Source organism: Tachypleus tridentatus, chromosome 6 (assembly GCF_004210375.1).
Source record: "Tachypleus tridentatus isolate NWPU-2018 chromosome 6, ASM421037v1, whole genome shotgun sequence".
Lineage (NCBI taxonomy): Eukaryota > Metazoa > Arthropoda > Merostomata > Xiphosura > Limulidae > Tachypleus > Tachypleus tridentatus.
Genome location: NC_134830.1, coordinates 37239513 through 37262369, shown reverse-complemented (window position 1 = coordinate 37262369; position 22857 = coordinate 37239513). Strand labels below are relative to the sequence as shown.

The following is a 22857-nucleotide window of genomic DNA, read 5'->3' as shown; positions in this document are numbered from 1 at the left end:
TGTCGAAAATGATATTTTTATAATTTGAGAGTCGGGGTATAATTTTGAGAGAATGGGAAGATGTAGCTTCACACCTTTTCAAAGATCACAGATGTCAGAAAAGCCGAATCTGTTTCATGATATTAATATTTCTTTTCCTGACAGGGCGATATCTTATGGTGAACAGATTTCTAGCAGAGTAAATGGGTAGGGACTGCAAAACAGCAAACTGAACTGCAGATATGAGTTTGTGTTTCTCTGACCCCCATCTGGGTTGTCAACAACAAAATGTCTGCATACAAAATACATCAACAAACAATTAAAAATAAATGTCATCAAGACAAACAGAACACAACAAAACAAAGACATGTTGGATATGCAGAACTGGTAAGAGATAAAAAATGTGAAAAAACTTTTACTGGTTTTATCCCTCATCAGTTCAGTCGGAAATACCCTTGTAAGGTTAACAAAAAAGAAATTCTAAAGTAAATAAACAAAACCTACTAGTGAGAAATTAAAATAAAACAAACTATAAGTTTTATAAACAACCTTACAGAAACTTGAAAGTGATCTAATAAGTTTGAAAATCTGAATCTAAATTGGGAAAACTATATAGAACCTGCAATATGGATAGTTCTTTTATATTTTAATAACAACTAGTAATATTCCCAATAGGTTTGACTATACCAATTTACATACACATAAATTGTTGTTATGTTGTACAAAGTTATTCAAGGAATATCATGTTTTAATTTACAAATATTTTGACGCATACAATGTTGAATTGTTTTGTTTTATAATTTTATTAACATGTTACTGAATAACAAGAAGTTAACATTCATTTCAACACATCTCAGTTAAAATGCTAAAAGTTTTTTTTTTTTTTTCAATTCATACTTTTGTGTGGTATTTATGAATTTACAACTGTTAGGTTGTTTTGAATTTCGCGCAAAGCTACACCAGGAGTATCTTCGTTAGCCGTTCCTTGTTTAGCAGTATAAAACTAGAATAAAGACAGCTAGTCATCATCACCCATCGCTAACTCTTTGGATACTCTTTTACCAACGAAGAGTGGTTTTGACTTTCACATTTAACTGCCATTGTTTACCAATATGGATGATGTGTGCATCTTGCCATATTTAGTACAACATCATAGGAAAAGAGGATACTATGTCTGGTGATTTCAAATACCTCAGCTCACTCACAAATCTCACACATGAATTGGAAAAACGACACCATTGTGTATTACTTCATCGCAGTGGAAAGACCAAAGTCACTTCTTCAAATCTAACTCGTCAATTTTTATCAAGTATTTTTAAGCAAGAGATTTGCCAATTGTGTAAGAAATATAGGCTAGATTTTTAGTTGTTTGATTACTCACTTGGCAATGTTCTATGAATATAATTGAAAGTAGCTTGTGTGTATTCACGTGTTAGTTGTTGGTTATTTTAAATACCTAAGCTCAATCAGAAGTCTTACACATGAATAAATACAGAATGTATTCTATTCGGAAGAATACTAGCTTCTTACTAGTATGAGCATTATTGGTTTCTTAACATATTAATTGGTTAAACGTTGGTTTCGTATTTGTATGAATTTCTTGTGTTTGTGTGGATACTGACTTCTTTCCAATACGAATGCTGATTCCATTAATTGTTTTTTATGCTTTATTTTAAAGATAATTTCAGTAAAGCCTTTATATTTGTATGTTTTTAGAAATCAAGAAGTGTCAATCTATTTCATGTGATTTGAGACACTTTACAATGTATTCAATCATAAGTTTTACATCTTTATTTAATCAACAACATATTACAGTGAATTACAATAACTTCACCAGTCATTTCGACTTATATGTCTGTCATGGATTGATTTTTCAAAGATGAATTGTTTGTTTCTTAATTAATTACCATCTCTTTCATAGTCCAGAAGAAAAAGTATTTATATAAAAACACTCACAAACGGCCACGCATCGCCAGTTGGCACTCGACTCGCAATTCCAGCGTCGTGGGTTCAAATCCCCATCACACCAAACACGCTTGCCCCTTCAGCCTTAAGGACGTTATACTGTGACGGTCAATCTCATTACTGGTTGATAGAAGAGTAGCCCAAGAGTTGGCTGTGGATGGTGCTGACTAGCTGCCTTCCCTTTAGTCTTACACTACAAAATCAGGGACGGCTAATGCAGATAGCCCTAGTACAACTTTGCTCGAAATTTAAACCAAATCTACTCTTAATTTTATTAAAGTAAATTGATTTTGAGAAAACTGGTTTTCTTTCAATAATCACTTTTCTTCTAAAAGTTTAAAAAATTGTTTTCGGTTTTTAACGTTTTGCGTTTACCTGGAAATATTTTTCTAATTGAAATATTTTGAGCAATCAAGTACAATCGTTTCGTTTGAATTTCGCGCAAAGCTACACGAGTGCTATGTGCGATAACTATCCATAATTTAGCAGTGCACCACAAGAACGAAAGAAGCTAGTCATCAACACCTATCGTCATCTATTAGGATACTCTTTTAATAAACAATTATGGGATTAATCGTAACGTTAAAATATCCTCACCGCTGAAAGTACATGCATGTTAGGTGAGACGGGGATTTGAATCCGAGATCCGCAGATTGTGATTGTGAAAATACATTACTCTGTGAAATTTTTGATTTATGGTGTTTTTCTGTGCAAGGGTTTTCAGAAAAGTAAACAGTTAGTGTCTCTTAAATAGGAGGTCCGACGGAAACAAAGCTGCAGATAAATTAGTTTTGTCCCTCTGGAATTCACCAACTAGAAGGGGTGTTTATACAAAATACAACAAAGAATCGTTTTTATTAACACACAAACTCAGTTCAAAACAGAGCTAAACAAAGAAAATTGTTTGTAATGAGTGTGTGCAACTAGTACGAGAGATAAAATACATACAGAAAATATTATATGTTATCTCTTACTTGTTCAGTATTAATTTATCTGTAAGCTGAAAGAATAGTTAAAAATGAAAATATAAGCTTTGTTGTAAAATTATAATATAAAGCAAATATTTAAAACCAAATAACCTGACAAAATGTTTACAATGTTCTCGAAAGCTTAAATTATACAGTTCTAAAATCTATATCTAATCTGGATAACTCTTAACAACATCTGCTTTAATCGGTTTGTCATCATTTTATAAAGGTACTCTTAACTGACTGACACCGTCTGAACTTTGAGGGATAACTGAATGTCGAACATTGTATAAAGTTGGAAATATGAAAAAAATTGTACTTCACTAATTAAAATATACGTCTCATCAAATACTGAGAAATAGAATATTGCAAACACACATTCACGCGAACCATTTTACAGATTTTTAAATTTGCAGCATACAAAAGCTCTAGTTAAAATATGGTGAACATTAAATTTCTGTAAAAAGTATATGCCAATATAAAGTTTGAATCATTTATTTTCAATATTAAGTACAATGTGAATGCGTAGATAGCGGTTATATAATAATTTACTTGCTTAACTTTTGTTTTCATAAACCTATTTTCCATATTGATTACTCCTTCCTTTAATAAATCCTTCAGTCAGACACAGTGTTCTATGATACATTCACATACAAGCGTTATCTGTTTCAACGAACACAATAAGTCCAAATGTGTATTCAAACTTGACATCCTACCTGCATGTTTTCAAGAACGAAAGTCTATCAAAATGATCAGTTATCTCGAATGTTAAACACGCGTTTCGTGCCACGAATAGGCTGAAAGACACAGATCAAACCTGGAGACTGTATGTAGTTAGTAACAAACAAGTTCTATACAAAGAGGTAACAGCAGTAACTGCAATCTACATAGATCATTTAAATTTACTGCCTAACAAATCTAAACATGAAAATAAGTGTCACTTTCAGAACAGATCATCTGACATATAGAAACACTGATATTATACTTACTGAAACATTGTTTTGTATCCGTCAGTTATATTTTCGGAGTCTCTATCGAAATTATAACATAACATAATTAAATTGAACTTTGAAAGATTATTCGTTATGGGTTATAAACTATATAAAATCTTACGTACTTAGTTGAAATGAACATAATTTGTATGATATCTAATCCAATAAGATTATAAATTATGATGCTTTGTACCAGACGTTTTGCTGAGTATGTATGATATCATAGTGGGCTATGACGAAACACTGAATTTCATATCTTACGTTACCATAAATTTTGAAAATAATAATTTGGTTTGTAACTAAATATCTTTTCACGATTACGCTCATTTGTAGAATTGATACGTTTAAGTAGAAGATACAGAAATATATAATTTGTTTGGTTCAGGTTCTTTTCTTGACATCAGTTGTTATGCATCAGTAATATGATAAAATAGCGCATCTGTTTTCAATAAGTGACCACATAACGAGATCCCAGCAAACAGCAGTTTTCATGTTGGACAGTCTTAAAGTTTTGTTTATGGAACGTCAAGTGGGTGGTAATGCTGGCATTTAATATAATGGTAAAGCTAAAGAGAAAATTGTTCATTTATTATATTTAGTTGCAGTAAAATAAGCGTGCTTTTCAGGACAATTAAAATATGTAAAGTGAATTATTGGTTACAATAACTCGTTCTTTAAGTAATGGGTAATATGTACGTCATAATAATTGACAATGTCACATTCCATTGGTAAGAAGCAGCTTAGGAGTAAGCATTGGCCAATACCAGGAAACTATTCCCACCCCATGGTCTAGAATGTTCAAATTACGGATAGGTGGCAAGAGGAAGCAAATACAACTAATTATAGTGTTTGGTTTGTTATATACTGTTATGTAGAATCTATAAAAAATTATATGACCCGACTAGTGGATATGTTAAGTATCTGGTAAAATATTTTCTCCTTGAGGTATTATGATGAAATTATGTGAGAAATATGAGTGTAAACAGTGTTTAATATCTGTTAATATTTTTGTTATGTACTTATTACTAAGAAAAGTTCGAAAACGTTTTGTATATCTTTAAAAACGGTTAGAAATATTTTTGTTGACAATTATGTTTCTGTAACTTGACTGATGAACATACACTGTCATAGTGTGTTTGTTTGAATATGAGCACAAAGCTGCTCGATTGATTGGCGTCTTGGGTAATGCGTTAACTGTTGATTGATATGTATATTGGAAAATATTTAACACTAACAATTTAAATATTATTATTGGGTATATTTTGAGCTATGGCTAACCTATTGCTAATGGCTTGGGTCTCAAGATTGAAAACACACATCTTAAGAGGTGGTGAAGAGTTTTGGTGTGCATGTTTACCACGGGTATTGAAACCCAGTTTTTAGAGTTGTAAGTCCTCTGACATATCGCTGTGACAGTTAATGAATAAAAGTACTCAATTTCAGTGAAAACAAAAAAAAACATTTGAAACATGATTTTTTTATAATTGTGTTATTATTGTCGTGTGTGAGTAGAATATATTCTTTTATATTTGATAATTTAATTTGCTTATATTATTTTAGTTAAAAGTTTAACATTTTTTTCACTATATCTCAGAGAAAAACTAATGTAATATTTAGCCTTTGATTTATTTCAGAATGAAACTATTATTTTCGGAGGAGAGAAAATACAAAAACAAAATAAAAAGAAAATATTTTTATAGAACACGTTGTTTGCTATAAAGCACAAAGTACAAAATGGGTTAGTTATACTTTTCTTACCATGGGTATCGAAACCCGTTTTCTAGTGAAATAAGTCCGCGGACGTGCCACTGTGTCAGTGGAAAGCGATTAAACATGTTCATTCTTGGTATGTTATAATATGATGACCAATACTACATTCCATTGGTAAATAGAAGCCCAAAAGCTCGCGGTACACAGTGCAGACAAGCTATCTTCCTTCTGGTGTTGAATGTTTAAGTTACTGATAGGTGGCGTGGATAGCACCTGAATAGTTTTACATAAAATTTAACAAATAAACTAAATTTCAGGTCATTTTAACAAGAATTACAAAATAACACAGAAATACTTGTGTAATTTTTTTTTATGGCAGTGAAGGTCAGAATGAACGGATATATTCATAACAGGTTTCTCATCAAAAATACTCTTTTATAAAAATGATTTTGTTCTCAGTTATTGACAATACTACGTTAATTAATTTAAATTAATTGTACAACAAAGAGAAACATTTTATTGACATGATAATCTATCATATCATACAACATGTATTCCACAGTGATTTCAAACCAACAATGTTTATAATCTATCTTCTAGAATCGGAATTATTATGCAATTTAACTCCTCTGGAGATTTTCGGATTGCATGAGAAATAAAAAAAATATTACCCATTTCGACTTGCAATATAAATGGTGGTGTTTTCAACACTTTGTGGTATGAGACATTACTTATGTTTGTACTAGAGTCGCGAAGTGTGATAGTAAACGTTTGGAGACGGATTGAATGAAACAAAATTCAGTAAAAATGTTCAACGTTTCGACAAAATCAGATATTTGATGATGACATAGTCTTGCAAGAACGTTGCACATCAGTGATAAAGTGTCGTTTATTACGTATTCAAGCCGTCATCAAACGTGATATATGTTCTCCAGATTTGTTACTTAACTTTACATTTACTTTGCTTTGACATAGTTTAGCTCTGATTCGTCTCACTGACAGCTCTAAACACCTTTTATCTTTTACTACTGCTTATCTTGGTTTTGAGTTTATTTGTTGCAACTGGTAAAAACCAGTCATACACTAAACACTCATAACTATTTCATATTCTGTACACTGTAATAAATAATAATATTTTATTTTACTGTGAACATTACACGTAGTTGTAATAAACAAAATTTCGTCAATTTGCCTGTGTCTGTCTGACTGTGGATTTGTTTGTTTTGTTGTTTGTTTCAAACAGACCAGTATTTATTAATTCAACATAAAATGCCTGTAAAACAACGTAGCTTAAAAAGCTTGCATAAAAATCATAGATTGTTTGTTTGTTTTGAATTTTGCGCAAAGCTACTCGAGGACTATCTGCGCTACCGTTTTTAATTTAGCAGTGTGAGACTAGAGGGAAGGCAGCTAGTCATAACCACCCACCGCCAACTCTTGGGATACTCTTTTACCAACGAATAGTGGGATTTACCGTAACATTAAAACAAAATACAAAGAAAATTAAATGTGTGAAACATTATGGAATATTACACGCATGAAGTCATACGAGACATATGGGGTAAAATAATGTTGATAAATAGCATTTACGTGAACTACATAAAATTAAAGCCCATTCAATAAACGTATCTGTCTTTACCTTGAGTAAAGGTACAGCGCAACCACTTTGATAACAAGGAAATGTTTTAGTAGAATGTTATTTAAAATTTTAAATTTTCTTTAATTATTTTTGGTGTAATGATAAAATAAAACGATAAACAAAAGTTAAAACAATAAGTTTGGTATACTTGAGATAAGATGCAGTTGTATCACGCAACGATTGGCTAGTGATGACCAAGTCTTGACCACCAAGATGTAACCGAATACTTTTGTCATCTAGCACCAATTCAATCGGTTTTTTTACAGTTTGTGCTTGTTACCGAATCCTCCCCCAGCGTTATATCCTTTCGCATTTGTTGGTCAACTCTTTTACCAAGGAATAGCAGAATTGGCTGTCACATTATAACGTCCCCACGGCTGAAAGGGCGAGCATGTTTGGTGTGATAGGAATTCGAACCTGCGACTCTCATATTACCAGTCTAGCGCTCTAACCAAATTGCTATGTCGGGCACTATATCCAACCAACTTTACGACATGTTAACGAAATCGTTCTTCAGAAGTTCACCAAGTGATTCTTGCAAATAAATGAACAGTAAATTTTGATTATACGAACAAGATGTTTCATACACGGAATCAGACCTGCTAATAAAATATTTATAATGTGACGGTCAATCCCTCTATTCGTTGGTAAAAGAGTAACCCAGGAGTTGGCGGTGGGTGGTGATGACTAGCTGCCTTCCCTCTCATCATACACTGCTAAATTAGGGGCGGCTAGTGCAGATAGCCCTGGTGTAGCTTTGTGTGAAATTCAAAACAAACAGTTTAAATTACGATAACACACGTTGTGCTTTTGATAAACAATCTGACGTTTATTGTACTGTGTTTTAAAAGGAAGACATGCAAAGCTTTTTAAATCTTATATGTTTAAAAATAATAACTAAAACAAACATGTATAAGATGTTTTGAACCTACTTAAAAGAAAAGTGCTTCTTGTTTTTTCTTTTTGCTGCTGTGCAAGTTTTCGTATCTCAATTTCTGAAGCCTCCTAACAACAGGCTCAGGTAACAAAGCGCAGCAGAAACAGAAGAATCACTGATTCATGTGATTTGTCTTTTTGTAAGGCGATTTTTCAAGCAAAACATTTAAAAGAACCGTATATAATGACGAAAGGTACATGCTTAATTTACATTAGGAAACAGACTAACTGGGACCGTTTTAAACATTTTACTAGTTTTTATTGGGGTAAAAAGTATAGAGCTAAACCTCGACTACAAAATGTTTCTTGAGTGTTTTTTTTCACACATTCCTCTTAATTTGTCCATTGTAGATTTATGTAGTAAACGTCAAAATGGCATTTGAAAAAAGATAGTTCTGTTAGGAGACAAATTTGGGTAATATTTATCACAAATTTTAAACCAAATAATTAAGCTTGGTACTTCAAAACCGGTAAAATATCTAGTTGGGCCAATCACGTAGGTAGCAATTTCCTTGGTGGCAGTTTGATGGGCGGAATCCATAAAATATTACAGAAATTTATAACTGGATAGTAAATCATAACATTTGACTGTGTTTAAACACAGCAACAGGTATAACAAGTTCACCATACTTACGTGATATTATTTGAAGATAAAACGTTTCACAAGAAATATTTGTCAATACACCAATTACAGTGGAAGTGTTAGAAAGGAAAACCTTGGTGAAGGTAGTACGGTATCAAAGATTCTTTTGTTCTTTGACTGGTAATATTATATGTATTAACTGAATGTCATTAACAGTGTTCTCGTTTAATGATATAACTTATGTTACTGACAGTGTAAGAAATACTACGTGTGTAAATGTCAACAGATTAAATACATTTAGATCAATGTAATTAACCTAAAAGTAAAAGAAATTCTATTTACACAGTACATATCAATGTATGTAGAGTTTTATAATACTTAACCGGGGAGTGATTTTGGAAAAAAATGATCAGGTATGCAAAACCATAAATACTGGGACGGAATGAACAGGATATTCAAGAAGTTTATTTTATTTAGGCACCTTTCTCTTTGGAGCTGTAACAGTTAACTAACACCACCAGTGTTGTCACTCAAAATGATCATACAAGTGTGAACCTTTAACCTTTTCACAACAGCAGCAGTCAACCATGTGACTGGCGTCGTTTTGCGTCATTAGAACTAGTTATACCGAACTATACAGAGGAGAATTTTAAACACAGTAAACAACAGTATTCGTTGTCTGTCGGTAACATGGATGCTGAATGGATGTGGTTAATCTGTCTTTTTATATTACTCTTTGTAGTCTTGTGGTTTAAGTGGTTTTATTTGCATGCAGATGGAGATCTAACACTCTTGTGGACTGAAAGATATGGGAGGTCACCAGGTAGTGTTATTCATGATGACGAAAAACCCACTTGAAGTAAAAATTCTCAAGACGGTTGGTGAAGATTTTAAAAGGTCGGAATGTTGTTCTATACTTTACTTCAATTAAAGTTTTAATACCTATACCAGCCGTCTTGAGAATACAGGTAAGATTTTAATAACGATTTTGGATGAGGCAGTAATGTTGTTGTGATTGTAATGTTACTTTTAACTACACAAATAATTGTACAGAAGCTGAAGGTCCCCAGGTAAGAGTTTATCATTTTGAAACTGTGCTTAAATGACGATGTACTGAAGTCTTAAGAGTTGATTGATTACTTTTAGTGTATAATTGTTCTGAATTAGAAGGTCACAAGATAAGGTTCTAACGTTGACAAACTATGCCTAAATAATAAGTAACAGCGTAATAAAGTCACTGAAATTGAGTAGTTAATTTTACAATGTAACTGTGCACATGGTGAAAATAGGAACTATGGTAAGGAAGCCTGGTAAAATAGTATATTGGTTTATAGGTTCATTTATAAAGTGTTTTATACGTATCTACTTTGTTTTCTAATTCAAAACAATGATGCCAATAATAGTAAATATCACAGTGTTTTTCCGTAATGGAAGTTACCTTACAAAAGAATATAGTTTTACACAGTCAGAGACACTACACGAAAAATGGCCGACACGCAGATAGCCTTGTTGCTTTGGGCCATGAAACTCAAAACCCACTCACTATTTACCATAAATTATAAATAAAACATTTTCCGTTGAGAAAGATCTACTTATTATTTCTGTTCATAGTTAATAGGTTAGATAAAAAACACAAAATGGATCGTAGCTTAAAATCACTTCCAGCATATTTTTCACCATTACTTCTAAAGTGTTTTAGGACAACGCTAAAAAAAGTTGTCACAAAACCCACTTTGTTCTTGCAGTAAGTTTCTAACTTATAAAGTATTGCTAATATTCTAAGAAAGTGCTTTACTTATCATATAAATGCCGACATTTTTACTGTTACCTAAAAAAAGGTCAATCGGGAAATTCTATTTCAACAACGATCATCCTCTATGTGTTTTCATCTTATCATGAGAAAACGTATTATACCAGCATGATATTGGATACGTTACCAGGCATCAGTTTTTGTGGTTAATTGGAAGTTTTTTTGTCTACTTCTAAGATTTCAGCAGATAGGTCAATACACGTGTTTGTGAGATCAGCATTATCCTTTTCGTTAAGATAAAAATTTAGAGTACCTCAGTGTTATCTGTCTTGTGTGTTTCAATTTTTTACCACTATGTTCAATACTATCGCAAACAAACGTTTTTCTACAATTGAAAACAAACTTGGTATCAATAACTTTCACAGTTTCTGTCCACTCAGAAATGTGAAATATACTTAAAAAATTTCAAAATATATTCATAAAATTGCGTTAATGAATCGTTGCAAACAGTTTCTGAACGATACAGAGAGACACAAACCACTATACATATATGTTTTAATGTGGCCAGTTTTACCAAAGTTCTCTTGTCATCCACGTCAGCTGATTATTCCAAAAGGTAAACTTCAAAGTTAATGTTAATAAATGTTAAAGTGAAGATATATTGATGTATATGACATTTTATTAGCTGAGTTACGTGGTAAAGTTGCATGGATCACAGGGGCTTCTAGTGGAATTGGAGAAGCATTAGCTTACGAGCTGGCTAAATATGGAGTCAGACTAGCTTTGTCTGGAAGAAATGTAGACAAGTTGGAGGCCGTAAAGACAGAGTGTATAGGTAAGTATTGTTAAAATCAAAAAGAAATCACATTCTTAAAAATGAGACTGGTGTTAAATAACGTAAATAACATCTTTGTTTATCTATAGCAATCTCTTATCCATCAGATATTAAAGAAATTGACCAGTTGTGAATTTTCTGGTCAAGTGAAAACACACTATCTTTACATATACATACAAATAAACTAAAAGCCTAGAATATAACTGGAATGATGCATTAGTGTAACATTTACTGCAAATACTATGGATTATTATTTGTGAAGAAAAAGTCAAATAGCTGTAACTTTGAAAGAATATCTGGCAAAGCAATGGAAAGTAACCGCTTCCTTTTACTTAAAAGAGAGAGAAACAAATAGTAAAATTAAAACATAAATATGTAATACTTGAGCACGCTAACTCGCCATCATCAGATACGAAAGAAATAAAGAACAAAACTGTTTAATAAATAATTCATGGAAACAGCAAGTTACAGCACCAGAAGCAGTGTTATTGATGACTGACATTTATAGAATTAGAAACAGCATTGTCAGCTACTAACTGTTATAGTAAAAAAAAAAAACAGCACTGTTAGTTGCTAGCAGTTGTAGCACTAGAAACAACAGTGTCATTTTAAAAAGGTTAAAACACCACAAACTGCATTTCGAATTGTTGGAAATTATAACACCAGAAACAGAATTTCCCATTCTGACATTTAGAGAAGAGAACCAATATTGTTAGTCACTGAAAGATCTGGTACTAAAACCAACATTTTGAGTTACTGATGGTTGTAGCGAAAGAAACAGCATCACTAATTATTGACGGTTATGGTATCATAATCAAAACTTTTAATTACTGACAGTGATAGCACCAGAACCAACACTTTTAGTTATTCACAGTTATAGCACCAGAACCAACACTTTTAGTTATTGACAGTTGTAGCAACAGAACCAACTCTTTTAGTTATTGACGATTATAGTACTATTTATCAATTCATATAGCGGAGGGTCTGGATACTTTTATGTCATATATTTTCTTATTTTAAAATTGTTTTGTTTTTGATATGATTGCTTATTTTGAACTAAGAAACTTTGATATTAAGACCAGAATATTTTGTAAGTATTGAGATTGAAAGGGCAAATTGTTACGTTACTATAAATTAAAAAATTACAAAATATCTGGCACTTATTTCTGCACATTCAATTTGTTTCCGATGAGGTATTTATTGAATATTTTGTTTTAAAGCTGTCTGACTGCCTTTCTTATAAGTTTATGGATTGTTTGTTTTTGTGTATAGGGGGTTAATACTTTGTGGTTGACCACTCACAACGTTATATTTTGTTTTTAATCTGTAATTGCACTGTAAAAAAAGCTAAATTTTAGAATTTTGCTTCCAAAGATAGAACAGCTTCGGAGAACTATTTGACACGATAATCTAGCCCTGTGTAATAAGTACTTTTAAAACAAAGTCGTAGATAATTGATAAGCCCAGATCTTCATGCACCTAAATTATTTTTTTCAATTTTAAGTCCGAGGTTCGTTAAAAGATGATGACGTCCTTCTAGTGCCCTTTGATATTACGCACTTTTCCAAACACTCGGAATGCTTTCAGAAAGTTGTTGGACACTTCAAAAAGGTAGGAAGGTGCAATACATACATTAAATTTTCAAAGACTGAGATTTATGTAAGGTTGTTTTGTGTTTTACATATTCGAGCAATTTGTCTTTAAGCATTGTTGTAAATAAATTTTCAATTTTAAATGCCTTCCATGTCTTTGTATATATAAACTAAAACTAACTAAGGCTTAATTGCGTTTGACATAATTTTACATTTCTCACAAATTCATAAAATTTTATAAAGACATAAATGTGCTTATTGACATTGTAGTTTCCAACTACAACTACCTCTTATTATCAATATGTTCATCCAACCTTTTATGCCTCAACCACACTTGAAGATAGTACCTTCCAAAAGGAATCCACTCTGTGTAAAAGGTAACACTGTTTAAAGTGCAAACGACACATACGCTGCCTAAACAATTACTTAAGACCCCTTGTCTTATTGTTTTCACCGCTAAACACAAAAAGTTGATTTATTTATATCATCAGTACCCTTAATAATTTTAAACACTTCGGTCAAATCTTTCCTTTCGCCAGAGCATAAAAGGTTAGATATTTCAGTCTCCCTTCATAGTACACATCTATCATCCTAGTGACTCTTCTGTGAACCTTTCTCCAACAATTCAATGTTCTTCTTGAGGAAGGGAGCCCAAACAGTACACAGTAGTATAAACGAGGCCTCACAATTGATGTATACAGTTAATAATAATTTGTAAGTTTGTTTTGCGCTAGCCATTCCTAATTTAGCAGTGTAAGACTAGAGGGAAAGCATGTAGTCATCACCACCCACCCTCAACTTTTGGGTTACTCTCTTACCAACGAATAAGGGGATTTACCGTCACATTATAACGCCCCCACGACTGTAAGAGCGAGTATGCTTAATGTGACTGGGATTTGAACACGCGACTTTCAGATTTCGAGTCGAACGCCTGGTCATGCCGTAAGGTAAATCATTAGTGTGAAGTATCAACATTCTGTCCTGTAAAGTGTAAGTAAGAAACTGGACTTTACACATATATTCATCATATATTTTTCTTATAAAGCTTTCAGAAACAAGGAGCAGTTGGAGATGATTGAAGTAATAAGAAGCAAAACAATTCTTGGTTTTCTTTTTGTGTAAAATAACGAAGTTTTAAAACAATTAACAAGTGTATATATTTATTTAAAACTGACGAAACTGTCAGTGCCGTCTCCAAATAAATTCATTACAGCAACTCTAACTGTTCTACTCACTGTTTTTTTATCTGCATTTGAAACTAGATTTTCTGAAATAATACTTTAAATTTTACTTCGAATCAAACAATAAAAAATCCTATACAACAAACTAAGACAGAAGAATCACATTCCTTCTACATTCACAAACGTATTGAAGAAGCCTAAATTAGTTAATATTTCCGTTTTTGTTCATCTGAACGATGTATCAATAACTGTAACACTGACACCCAATATTCCTTTTTTAATATTCAAATTTCCGCCACATAATATCTCGTGAAGGTAACCACTTCAACAACAAACAAAACGTATGCTCTTAAATAATTCAAAGTAGTCCGGTAAATAACAATTTTTCCGCTTACAGTTTATATTTACACAATTCGATCAATTCACAATTCATTTCAAGTTGAAACATACCCCTTCCCGGGAAGTCTTTGCAATGTTTTTAAAACTATAAAAGGGAAAAAGCTGAACTTTTGAAGTTTGAACTGTCTTCTGATGCAACTATCTTTGAAATTTAACAATTAGTAAGTGGTGAAATTCCTAAGAAATTTTAAAATTTTGCGTTGTTGTTTTTCCTTGTAAAAAGCCGTACTTCACGTCACTGTTTAGAAGATTATAAGTGTTTAAGAAATATTCCGAAATGCAGTAAGGTCAGATGTTACTTTTTATTTTTTACAGAAGTAAACTTTCTGTTTTGCTTGTTTGTTTTTTTTCCGTTTATTACACTGATCTATCGTTTTCGTGAATGTAACTTACTAAAATATTAACTTTCTGGGAAAATCTATGTGCGACTTACAGTCTTTGGTATCGGACATTAAATCAAACACGTTGATATTGTAAAGTGTATTCACATGTAAACAACAAATCTTTACATTTGTTTTCGTTCTTCTAAATTGTAGCTAGACATTTTGGTGAACAATACCGGACGTTCTCAAAGGGCTCCATTTGATGGAATCTTCACAGAAGTAGACTATCAAATCTTTGGCACGAATGTCTTCTCTCACGTATCTTTAACAAGGGTTGTCCTACCTCATTTCCTGTCAAACGGAGGCGGCCATGTTATGGTGAACAGCAGTGTCGCTGGTAAATGTGGTGGGTGACTCGTACGTTTTCTTTCGAGTTATTGTCAAAAACGTAAAATAAAATTTTAGAAATATGACATCTATCGAAATCGATGTAAGTGAACGAAGGTTTTTTTTTGCATGAGATGTGTATAGTTTTGTATAACGTCACAGACGTATTTTAGATAAATGACTTTTGTGCATTTATCGTGGTGTTAAACGTAGTTTGATTTGGTTTGTTCCGAATTTCGAGTAAAACTACACGAGGGCTATCTGCGCTAGCTGTCCCTAATTTTGCAGAGTAAGACTTCAGGAGAGGTAGCTAGTCATCACTACCCTCCGCCAACTCTCTTACCAACGAATAGCGGGATTGACCGATAGATTATAAAGCCCCACGGTTGTTTGATATGAAGAGGATTCGAACGCACAACCCTCCATATTTTACGTTCAATTCTGGCATTAATCTTCACAATCAATTCGTTTCATAGCAGTTAACCTTCAGATCAAATAAATCCATTCTGTTGATAATAATTCTAGATCAGCAGAAATCTGAAAACAATTGGCAGTAAAATTAGCGTCTTTATTGCAACGGAATTTTTAGAATAATATAAGAGAATTCTAATCGACGACACCAAAGTCTACAAACCCACTAGTCTCAGGCTTAGTTACGTTTGTTTTTGAATTTCGCGCAAAGATACACAAGGACAATCTGCCCTAGCCGTCCCTAATTTAGTAGTGTGAAATTAGAGAGAAGGCAGCAAATCATCACCTTCCATCGTCAACTCTTAGACTACGCTTTTACCAGAAAATAGTGGGACTGACCGGCACATAACAATGCCCCCCACGGTTGAAAGGACGAACATTTTTGGTGTGATGGGGTTTTAAACCATCAAACTTCTCCAGGTGATTTTTAAAAATTAGCATAGTTTATATCTTGTTCTTTACATTCAGTTCTACACTCATATTGTATCTTCTATTATACTTTATGAGATCCCCGCCCAGTGGCCCGACGGAGTCTCTTGACTTACAACGCTGGAAACCAGGTTTCGATAACCGTTGTGGGCAGAGGACAGATAATCTATTCCGTAGCTAGCTTGTGCTTAAATTCGAACAAACAAATAAATTTCGTGGTCGGACCTGTATAGCCAAGTGGTTGAGGCGTTCGACTCGTAATCTGATGTTAGCGGGTTTGAATCCCCATCACACCAAACATGCTCGTCCTTTTAGCTGTGGGGGCATTATAATGTAACGGTCAATCCCACTGTTCGTTGGTCATGACTAGATGTCTTCCCTCTGGTCTTACACTTTTAAATTAGGGACGGCTAGCGCAGATAGCCCTCGTGTAGCAATGCGCGAAATGCAGAACAAACAAACACTTCTTGAAAATAAGCGTTTTAACAAAAACAACTTATTAACACCTACGCTTGTCCGTATTTTCATTATTTACGATAATTCATGATTTCTCTTTTTTCAAATAATGATATAAGACCAAAAGTGTACGTAGTTCTCAGTGATGGAGTAATCGGTACCGTGTGCGTTTGGAAAAGAAGTCACGAAATGTTACTGGCATAAAAAACAAAAATACTAAAAAGAACTAAAAGTCATGTAACCACTGGTTACGAGTATCAATTCGTGGTTGATTATTTGTTTGCTTGCTCGTTGTTATTAAGAAAAAGGTAGGGGAAGGGGTTATTTGTATTGTGCCTACCGCCTGTAATGAAAGTCGATTTAGCGTTACTAGACTGCGAGCTAACCACCGACATACTAATGGGGTCAATGATTAAAATAGACCATTTTAAGTAAAAATTTGTGCAAATTAGGAAACACTCCTTCTCTTCAAATTGAGCATTTCGAACCGTATTTATTTTAAACATATTTCGTGTTTTTTATGTCCTAACTTTTTGACCAAGAAAATTTGTAAGTCACAAGAAATTGCATTTTATTTTAATTGCCGTTAAAACAGCGCGACACTTTTCTGTCGATGGACCTGGATGATGGGTTTAGTTGTGAATCAGAGTGCACGAGGTTTGAGCTGGTTCCCCGTGGTAGTCATAGCACACATAGCCCAATTATTGTGTAGCTTTATGTTTAACTTCAAACGCATAGTTTAAAAATTAATTACTTGTTTTTTATTAGTTCACGTTTTGTTTGTCATGTTTATTGATATAGGAAGCACAAAAAGTAACTTTCTCTGTACAATATTTAATGTTGATACTATATTACTGGTAAATGTTATGATTATATTATCGTTACTTGCAGTCGTTGTTGATAGAAGTAGTAAAATAATGTTAAAACAGGCTTCTTATGTATATTTTGTGAGTGATACTTCGAAAATATCTGGAAGCCGTTGAATTTTTCAAAAAGGCCACATTTAATTTTTTTTTTTTTTTGCCTGGCATGACTTCGTGACTAGGGGGCGCTTGTATCGCAATCTTGAGAATGCGACTTCAAAATTCTGTTACAACGAACATGTTGAGCCTTTCTGCCGTGGGACGATATAAAGTGACTGTTAGTCCTACTATTCGTTGCTAAAAGAATACACCAAGAGTGTGTGGTGTTGACAATTTGCCTTCCCTCTTGTCTATAACTTTTCAATTGACGACGACTGGAGCAGTTAGCCCTCGTATGGCTTCGTGCGAAATTAAAGGAAACAAACCATACAAGCCAACTTCATGCACAAATACTGAAACACGATAAATATAACAAGTAGACTCTTCTACAGTACGGTAAATTAATTGTAGAAAAACAAGACTTTTTTGTGCGAACAGAACAGATACTGCATACATAATAATGATAGCCCGAGGCACCTCTCCTCCCCTCTTAACGAATATATTTATATATATATACGAAGTAAAAATCAGATCACCTAATTACTAAAAATTTCAAACATAACTTAATGTTAGATTATTTTGAAAACATTGTAGGATATTTATATAAATGCTTTAATCTTAAAATATGAGTTAAAACCCAAAGTACCACTATGGAACTTTATATCAACTAAACGGAGCAATAGTTTATTTCACGAATTTAACGTCACCATACTGACGTAGTGGACATGCTTGTTATTAGTTCTGAATCTCATGTAGTAAAAAAATTAAGTTACTCCGAAATCAACAACATCCTCCGCAGTGATAGAGGTCAAATTACGCTGCCAGACTCTTTCTAAAACAAAATCACGACGCAGATAGAGATGGAAAGGGGGGAGGGGGCTGTCAAGGACACATAAAACAAGAAATGTTGTTAACACTATATTCAAAGTGAAATTAAACAAAATACATACATCTTCACAGAGGGTTGAGTACTTGGATATAAAACGACTCTGAATATGTAAAGCAATATGTCTAAGCATCAAAAAATATACATATTACGATATCATTGATAGTGTTAATCATTTTTTATGTTTGATACTGTTCTATGAGTTATAACAGAAACTAAATATCTAAAAACAGATTATGATATTTTATTTTAATTATCTGACTAGTGCTAAGTTTAGTGCTAAGAAAGGAGAGAAGCTATATTAAATAAATGTGTTTTTGAAGAGACTAATTTTCTTTTAAAATATTTACCTATGGTTGTAATGTGTAATTTGAAGATTTTCGAATATTAGCCTTTTGTTGAAAATGAAGAGCAAATGGCAAACTGTAAAAGTTTACGAAAATTGTTTGTGTTAACATTTTTAACGAACCCTTGGATAAGAGAAATACGTGTCATAAAAAAGTTACATATAAGATGTACAAATAATATAATTACATATTGAGTATTTTCTGTTGTAATTGGCTGTAAAAAAGCTAGCAAATCCGAAACTCAAATTAGTTAGTTTTTCGGTCGTTTTGTAACTGAACGTCTACTTGTAATCTTACAGGTATACCTAATTTCGCATCTTACACTGGATCAAAACATGCTATTCAGGTACGGATTCCAAATACTTTGTTTATTTCTCGTGTTAAGCACTACGGAAGAAAACGAAATTCCTTACCTTTAATTGATTGTTATCTCCATTTACTAAGAACATCATAGTAACATAATGAGTGATATCAACATATTTTGTTTGGAGAATATTACAGAAATTGTTTGTTCGTCTTTTTGATTTCGCGATAAGCTATAAGGGAACAATCTGCGCTAGCCATCCCTAATTTTGCAATGTAAGACTAGAGGGATGGCAACTAGCTATCACCACAACCGCCAACTCTTGGGCTACTCTTATACCAACGAATAATGGAATTGAACGTCACTTTATAGCGTCCCCACGGCTAAAAGGGCAAGCATGTTTGGTGTAACGGGAATTCGGATCCGCGATTCTCAGATTATGAGTCGAGTGCCTTAACCACCTGGTCATACCGGAGCTTTATTACAGAAATATTGAATAATAGGCTCCTGATAGAAAGCAGCCCGACATGTGGAATTGGCTGGAAATTTGATGTAAATAGTAATTGGTAAGCATTTGAAATTCAAAGCACAAACAATGGTCAAAAAGGGTTTACAGTAATATAAGAAGTACATGCAATTAGAAATAATTATTTGTCCTGAAACTAGATTAATTGTATTTATACATATGTATGTAAATAAAAAAGTAATCTAATTGGAGTTTACAAGCGTTATGTATAAGAAGTACATCGTTGGTACAGCGGTAAGTCTGCGAATTTACAATGTTAAAATAAGGTGTTCGATTCTGCTCGAAAGACTCAGCATATAACCCGATGTGGCTTTGCTATAAGGAAACACGCACACACACCGATAAGAATGTAAAGATTTATTAAAAATTGCACAAGAGTATAGATGTTTTATCACATTTATATTAATTAGTACATTAACGGTTCTTCATTTCTTCGTCTTGTTATTATATTCAGGGATATTTCGAGTGTTTGAGAACAGAATTTGAAGCTAAAGGAGTGTTTGTCACAATCGTTTGTCCTGGGCCAGTGTTCTCAAGCTTAATAGAACGATCTTTCACAGGGATCCCTGGAGAGGTAAGGTGATTGAATACAGTTGTAACATTATCTGCTACAAGTGTATTACAAGAAGGAAATTAAGGAAATTAAGAAATCTTAATTGTCTTAACTTTTTCACTTACTGTTACACGCACAAAAAAATGGGTTTCATAAACAGTAGCTTCCTCACCAGGCTAAATTACCTCTAGTATTTCTTAAAGAATATAATAGAACTTAGTAAAATTGATACACTATGCTATTTTTGGGAGTCGGTAGAAATTTAGGTAAGAGTTTCTATTTTTTTTGTTACCGAAAAAGTTACCTTAATGATAATTTTAATTTTGAAGAATTTAAAATACCGAAATTTATTAAGTAACTTTGTCAGTAAGATATAAATACACTGCTGGCCAAAATCTTAAGGCCAATGAACATAATATGCATTTTGCGTTGTTAGACTTAACCACTTATTTGAGTAGAGCTTCGAAAGATGAAAATAAGAAAATAAAAAATAAAAAATAAAAATAAAAAACTTCTTAGCATTTAATAGGAAATATGTAAACACTATGAAATTAGCCTAAATACTAGCTGGTAAAAAGTTTAAAAAGTTTATTTTCCATTTTCTTATTTTCATCTTTCGAAGTTCTGCTCAAATAAGTGGTTCAGTCTAAATCCGCAAAATGCATAAGTTTTCTTAATGTTCATTGGCGTCAAGATTTTGGCCAGCAATGCATAAATATTCGTTTTGTTAAATCTTATATCCACTGTTGTCGTATAAAACAAGAAGCTCAAATGGACAGATTTCTTTTTACGAAGATTGCTAGATAGATTAAAACACATTATGGTCAATCAATATCTTGTAGGTGTTTAATGGAAGACAGAAGGAGACAGACAAACGAATGCGTACATTTCGCTGTGCCCAGTTGATGGCAGTTGCATTAGCTAACAATTTAGATGAAGTATGGATCTCTCTACAACCATTCCTGTTAATTTGTTACCTGTCACAGTACATGCCGACTTTCTTCAGAAGGTAAAACTGTCTTAAAGTTTGATAAAATGGTATGAAATCTACTAAATTATGTTGTTTTATTTAAAATATTTATGTATCATTAATTGTTATACATTTTGATCGCAGTAAGTATGTACAGGAATTTATGTCGTGACATGTTTGCATAACATATTCTGTGTTCCATTCGTTTTTCATGTTATTTTGTTACCAGTGTAATTTGGTTTCTTATCATGATGTGTGGGATTTAGTATGAACTGCACTGTAAGTGAAGTTGTGAGTTTATACGAAAGACAATGTATGTCTCCACAATAACATTTTTTTATAATTCGATTGCACTATTTTCAACTAGAGGATCTGAAATGTCATAGGTGGCGTCTTAATGCCTACAATGAAGACACAACTGCAGCCATATTATCATGATACTTATCTTGTCAACCAATTCAGTTTCTTTCTGTGATTATTATCATTTTATCATGTAACTAAAAGAGATCAATTTATATTTTGCAGGGTAATCATTCCAAGGTTCCTCACCCCTGAGAAATTTGCCACCCTGCTGGAAGGAAGAAACTAATTATCATATTTAGAACATGTATAGATACTACTGTGTGTGTTTTATTAGATCCTTATGTTTTTATATATAACAATATAACTCATTCTACTCAAGATATTCAAATTAATGCAATGGTATTACAGTATATATAAATACATTTAATATGTTCATAATTACCCAATTTATCAATTAATTTTATACAATCAGTTAGTAACTCTGAATTATAAAGATACAATTAGTAAATATGTTACTTTTGTAATTTTTTATTTTGTAAGACGTCGTTTCGAACACAGATTTTATTTTCCAATACAACATTTAAAACACTCAAGTTAATTCTATAAAGTAACATATCCACTTTGTGTTTATTTCAATCACACCACACAAAGTGTAGGGGAACAGCGTTTGGATCCACTCTGACTCGGCAACACCACAGTTTCTTAACCTCGTTTATTTATGTTATTTCAACAATTATGGGTTGTTATTGATTTCATTATTTATGTTTGATGGCCCATAAAGGAATTTGAAAATTTCCTGTTAAATCTGCTTCATTAAAAATAATTAATTTCTTTTTCCATAATGTTGATTTTGCTCACAAGATTTCCCTTCCGTCTTTATACTTCCAGAATTTACACTTGAAGTCAATAACAGTTTATTTTAGCTATATGATAAAACCCATTAATAGGAGGAACAATCCTTCATTTCATATGAAAATAACGATTTTATGTCTTAATATTTCAATTGTTATAAATAACCAGAATTTTATTCCAGGTTTAATATATGCAAAATAATTTGTAATGGGAAAAGTAACAATTATTACATCCATGGTAATTGTCTAGATTTGGGTATTAACTTTGTAAATGGTAAAGCACAATTGTTCATTTTTTATAAGAGAAAGACATTTAATTTTCCCATTTTTGGGGCCTAGTGTGGCCAGGTGGTTAAGACACTCGACTCGTAATCCGAGGGTCACGGGCTAGAATCAAAACAGCAAACTGAACTGCAGATATGAGTTTGCGTTTCTCTGACCCCCATCTGGGTTATCAACAACAAAAAGTCTGCATACAAAATACATCAACAAACAATTAAAAAATAAATGTCATTAAGACAAACAGAATACAACAAAACAAAGGCATGTTGGGTATGCAG

General features: G+C 32.7%; 1 protein-coding gene across 1 annotated transcript; it reads left to right on the top strand.

Annotated features, from left to right (window-relative positions):
• The first annotated feature begins 9378 nt into the window (after positions 1–9378).
• On the top strand, positions 9379–21954 carry LOC143252260 (dehydrogenase/reductase SDR family member 7-like). Its single transcript, XM_076504131.1, has 8 exons — positions 9379–9595; positions 11208–11357; positions 12862–12968; positions 15066–15258; positions 19090–19136; positions 20075–20194; positions 21016–21182; positions 21669–21954. The coding sequence occupies exons 1-8, from the start codon at positions 9463–9465 to the stop codon at positions 21730–21732; spliced, it is 981 nt and encodes a 326-aa protein (XP_076360246.1). The 5' UTR covers positions 9379–9462; the 3' UTR covers positions 21733–21954.
• Positions 21955–22857: the final 903 nt, after the last annotated feature.

Excerpts from the sequence above, each read along its gene's own strand:
- LOC143252260 (XM_076504131.1), top strand. The coding sequence starts at position 9,463 with ATGGATGCTGAATGGATGTGGTTAATCTGTCTTTTTATATTACTCTTT. Across the intron at positions 12,969-15,065 it reads TTGTTGGACACTTCAAAAAG|CTAGACATTTTGGTGAACAA; the intron begins GTAGGAAGGTGC and ends TCTAAATTGTAG. Across the intron at positions 20,195-21,015 it reads TCACAGGGATCCCTGGAGAG|GTGTTTAATGGAAGACAGAA; the intron begins GTAAGGTGATTG and ends AATATCTTGTAG.